We start from the raw sequence: 4,526 nt of genomic DNA on the forward strand, positions 1-4,526 counted from the left end.
GTGGCCTGGGAAGAATGAAGGCTACTTAGAGGTCCCCAGATGTGAGGACTGTAACTGGGCTAACTGGTTAGTGTGTGTGTGGTGGTGGTGGGGTTTGTCATTGTCTCCCAGTGCCAGGGAGAGTGACAGGGTGTTCAGACTGCCACGAGAGTGCCCCAGCAGTGAGGGTCTCTGCAGCCTGTGCACAGAATTCATGCTACTGAGGAAACACTCCAGAAATCATTGCAAGAGGGACTAATGGCACACCTCCGTTACCTCACCAGCTTGGCCTACATAACCAAAATATAAAGTCAGCACAATAAAGGTAGATGTGGCTCAATGGCTGAAAGACAGCTTAGAATCCCCCAGTGAGGGGCTGGGGGAGTGGCACAGGGGTGGAGCCCCTGCCTAGACTCCCCCAGTGAGGAGCTGGGGGTATGGCTCAGGGGTGGAGCCCCTGCTTAGTCTCCCCCAGTGAGGGGCTGGGGGCGTGGCTCATGCCTAGGATCTCCTTCCTCCACCAGGGGCCCTAAGTCTGTCTGCAGTGGGTCAGAGCTCTGCCCCTAAGAGAAAGAAGGGACGTCAGATAAACACAAAATCATCATCAGACTTCTTCAAGGGATTACACACTGATTTTGCAGGAGGGACATCAGGTCCAGGAAGGGGCACAAACTCACTCAGGCTACAGGTGGGACAGGCTTGTGTCCTTCTTCCTCTTTAAGAACTTCCCAGGGTTCTCCTGGATTGAAAGAACCCAACCCACTCAGCCCACCCTAGGGCAGGCGCAGACTGAAGCAGGCTCGGCCAACCTATCTTTATTCGATTTATTTAAAGGTTCATGTCTCCTTATCCCCCTCTCGGGATGGAGTTCCCACCATCTGCCTTGGGTTTCCAGAGATAAAGAGAAAGAACCTTAGCAGAGGGGAACCCCTAAGACCTCAGGCCCACAGTGAGGACACAGAGGAAGAAAAAGAAAGCAACACGGATGAAGTTCCATAGTTAGAACATGTGAACCAGCCCTGGGAAAGCAAGACGGGGCGGGGAGGCCAGATCCCCTTCTCCCTGCCACTTAGGTCCGTTTGTCTCAAGGGAACCGAGGGATGTGCTAGCAAGAGAGGGAGGTAAGACTCCACCCTGACCTTGGACTTTAGGGTACAGAGTAAGTGAACGTGGCGAGGCCCCTGTACTTGGAAAAAGACCAGATTACAGCGTGGTCAAATCAAGCTTCAACTTGTATGGCGGGGGGCTGTCCTCATAAGCAGGTGGCAGGGGCGGGTACAAGGGCCAGTTGGACTCCACCAGGAGGCCTTTGTACTGTTCTGCAGTTAGAGGCTGTAGGGATTGAGGCAAAAGGACCTTGTCTGGCTTCCCAGGGCGAGCGGGACTTCCCAGCATGCAGCCCTGGGCCTTCCACCCACCCTGAGCCCTAGCCACCATGACTGTTACTCACCTGGAACTTGAGGTGCTGGCCTGGTGTGGTGACCAGAGTGCAGCAACTCAGCCACAGGATGATCAGGACGGAGAGGAAGAGGCAACAGAACAGGACCCATCGAGGTAGCCCGGAACGCCTGTCCAAGGATAGGCCTCACTTAGCTGTCTGAGCCTCACACCTCGGTGCCCAGCCCAGCCCAGCCCACTGGCACCTACCGGGACATGCAACTGAGGAAGTCACTCTCCTGTTGGTCCTCAGACTCCACCTTGGCTTTGCTGGTCTTCAGGTGGGGCTTCGCCCTCCTCACTTTCTCCAAGGGGCCCATAGGGTCTGAAAGGTAGGGACATTTCAGTCCCAGTCTCAGCCAGAAAGCCAGCATGGTAAGGAGTGGGAAATGGACACCAAGACTTGGGCTGGAGGATGTGTAAGGCTGCAGCAGAGATGCAAGGGATCCTGGGATATGACCCATAGAATGTGGAGGCAAACCACTGAACCCTGGGAGACTGCAGATCCCGTGACACTGATCATGGATATGTTGCAATCTTACCCATGTGCACCTCTAGGGCCTTGGGGTGGGACCCCCTCCAGGTCACCTCCACCCGCTGCAGACGGCTCCCTTGGAATGCAAAGTTCTCAACCACAGGCTGGGTCTGAGCAGGAAACAAAATGTCACAGACATACACTCTGAGCCCCGGTAGGCTCATCTCAGATGCAAGGGAGCTAGAGTTCCTAGTCCAAATGGTGTCCAGTTCTCCTAGGAGTCAATCAGGAGAACACCATCCCATGGGCTGTTTCTATTAGCCTTTTTTTAAAAAAAAAAAAAAATTTTATCTACACTATCTTCAGACACACCAGAAGAGGGTATTAGATCCCATTACAGATGGTTGTGAGCCACTATGTGGTTGCTGGGACTTGAACTCAGGACCTATGGAAGAGCAGTCAGTGCTCTTAACCGCTGAGCCATCTCTCCAGCCCTATCCATTAGCCTTAACCCTTCTAATAATCCCTAGGAACAGGAAGATGTCCAGGCCAAGGACACAGAATTACTGTGATTGACTAACATGGTCATGTGACCCAACCAGTGCCAATGAGAGTAAACCCCTTTCCAGGTAAAGCACTAAATGGAGGGCAGGTAATATGGCTCAGTGAAGTAAGGTAATGGCTGCCAAGCCTCATGAACTGAGTTCAGGCACAGCAGGGGTGGGGCTACATGGATGTCAAGAACAGAGTTCCTGAACGTAACGCTGCCTCAAGTTCTCTTGTGAGGACCTCATATGCCATGAGGGGACCACAGGATGCCACTCCAGTTCATTGTCATTCCAACCCCCCACCCCACCCCCATCACCTGGAACACCACCACCTTCCGGTTGTCTGTCTGAAGGGAGTATGTCCAGGTGGAGGATATGAAGTCCTGGGCAGAACTCATAAGGTCACTGCAGAGCATGGTGAACAGGTGCCGCAGGGAGAGGCTCCCACTAGGTGGGTCCAAAGCCAATTCCTGGGAGGAAGGGGAAGCCCAAGACAGAACTGTCAACGAATTCAAGCTGGGAGACTGGGCTGTAGTGACTTAGACAACTAGTTTGGGATAACCAGAGTGTTCAGTATCCAACATGGACCACCCTGCCCTGCCACAGATTAGCTGTGCTCACACCGCTTTCAGGGGAAGAAGCTTGGTTTTGAGATGGAGATTTGTAGGTTAGGGGTTCACCTTCTGCTCCAGCTGGGTCTCAGGTTCAGGGATCTGGCCCCAGCACCCTTCACTGCAGGCCTGCTGCTCCTTTGCCTTCACGTAAGCCTCGGTGCAGGCTGTGGGCCACACGATGGAGTCACTGGGAGCCGATTCCCAGGATACCTCAGGGCAGCCCCAAGGCTCACCCAGCCCTAGAGGACTCACCTGCTTCACATTCTGTCTCTGTGGCATTGGGCCTAGAGCTCCTGGCCACAAAGCGGCAGATGGAGAAAAGCCGACAGCCCCGCTCACAAGCGTTGATCAGGACGGCCTTGTTATTCGGGGACTCAGAGGGGCCCTCTGGCTCAGGCTGGGAAGGGAGATAGAGACTCAAGCAAAGGGACTCGGGGAAGAAGGCTAGGGTCCCCCTAAGAATCCATGAGACTGAAGTGAGGTTTCAGAAGGCCCAGGATCATCATTGGGGTGGGGGTGGGGGTGGGGGTGGGTGTTGCCCTCGGAGAAACAGAAAGCAGCTTCGGAGCAGGCTGGATAGTGAAGGTCCTGGCTGGAGGAATGGACTGCACAAGTCTCAGGATGGCGGCGGCAGAGGGCTTCTCAGAGAGCAGAGAGCTTGTACTTGAGGGACAGAGTGGCGCAGAGCTGGCTCCGGGAAGGCAGTGAGCAATGTGGGAAGAGGAAAGAGCCTCCCCCATAGGGGAAGCAGGGACAGGCACCCAATCATCCTTGTACTGCGGGTGGGGTGAGCTCCAGGACCTCTCAAGCACAGGTCCCAGCCATCCTGTGGTATGTCCCCACTTACAGTGTTCACCCCAGGTGCCAATTCATCCCTTCCTGGGTACCAATTAATCACTTCCTGGAAGGAAGGGCAGTTCTGAGAGACCCCTCTCCTCCAAGCCACCCTCCTTGCAGGCCCCTCAGCTCCTCCCACTCCTGAAGATCCTCTACCACCGTGTCTCCCCACTTCTTCTAGGGACACTGGCTCCCGCATCTCTCTAGAGACTCTCAGAATCCCGCATGCCTCTGCCAACCTAAGGGACCCCACATCAGCTCGTCCTGGCAAGGACCTCCTCTCCCCCATCCGAGGTTCCCCCATCCAGGCCCCTTCCGAGGATCCGTCTCCAGCAATACCAAATCAGGGACTCGCATCCCCTCCCCCACCTGAGGGTCCTGCCTCAGGTCCCTTCCCTTTTCCAGTGACTGAATTCCTGAGAACCCATCTGTTACCTGCGCAGGGGGCAAGCCAGGGTGACGCTGCCGACACCGCTGCTGGCACCTCTGAGTGTCCCCGAGCTGCGGAGAGAAGGGGTCGCGCGCTGGGGTTGGGGTGACCGGTGACGCCAACAACAACAACAGCGGCAACGCTACCGCAGCCATGGCTGAGCGTGCGCAGCGCGGGATCCGGGTGCGGGTGTCAGGCTGCGGGAC

The 4,526-nt window shown here is 55.7% G+C and overlaps 1 protein-coding gene across 2 annotated transcripts; it reads right to left on the bottom strand.

Moving 5' to 3' along the window:
* Positions 1–779: 779 nt before the first annotated feature.
* Positions 780–4,526, bottom strand: Tmem59l (transmembrane protein 59 like). 2 transcript variants are annotated; one of them, XM_032919180.1, is made up of 8 exons: positions 3,901–4,104; positions 3,306–3,450; positions 3,120–3,217; positions 2,757–2,909; positions 1,959–2,061; positions 1,627–1,741; positions 1,430–1,547; positions 780–1,311 (listed from the first exon to the last, which is right to left on the bottom strand). In XM_032919180.1, the coding sequence occupies exons 1-8, from the start codon at positions 4,087–4,089 to the stop codon at positions 1,183–1,185; spliced, it is 1,050 nt and encodes a 349-aa protein (XP_032775071.1). In that variant the 5' UTR covers positions 4,090–4,104; the 3' UTR covers positions 780–1,182. The 2 variants fall into 2 exon arrangements, with proteins under 2 accessions (XP_032775071.1, XP_032775072.1); XM_032919181.1 differs by lacking the exon at positions 3,901–4,104 and adding an exon at positions 4,326–4,526 and having other exon boundaries at positions 785–1,311.

This window comes from Rattus rattus, chromosome 13 (assembly GCF_011064425.1).
Source record: "Rattus rattus isolate New Zealand chromosome 13, Rrattus_CSIRO_v1, whole genome shotgun sequence".
Taxonomy (NCBI): domain Eukaryota; kingdom Metazoa; phylum Chordata; class Mammalia; order Rodentia; family Muridae; genus Rattus; species Rattus rattus.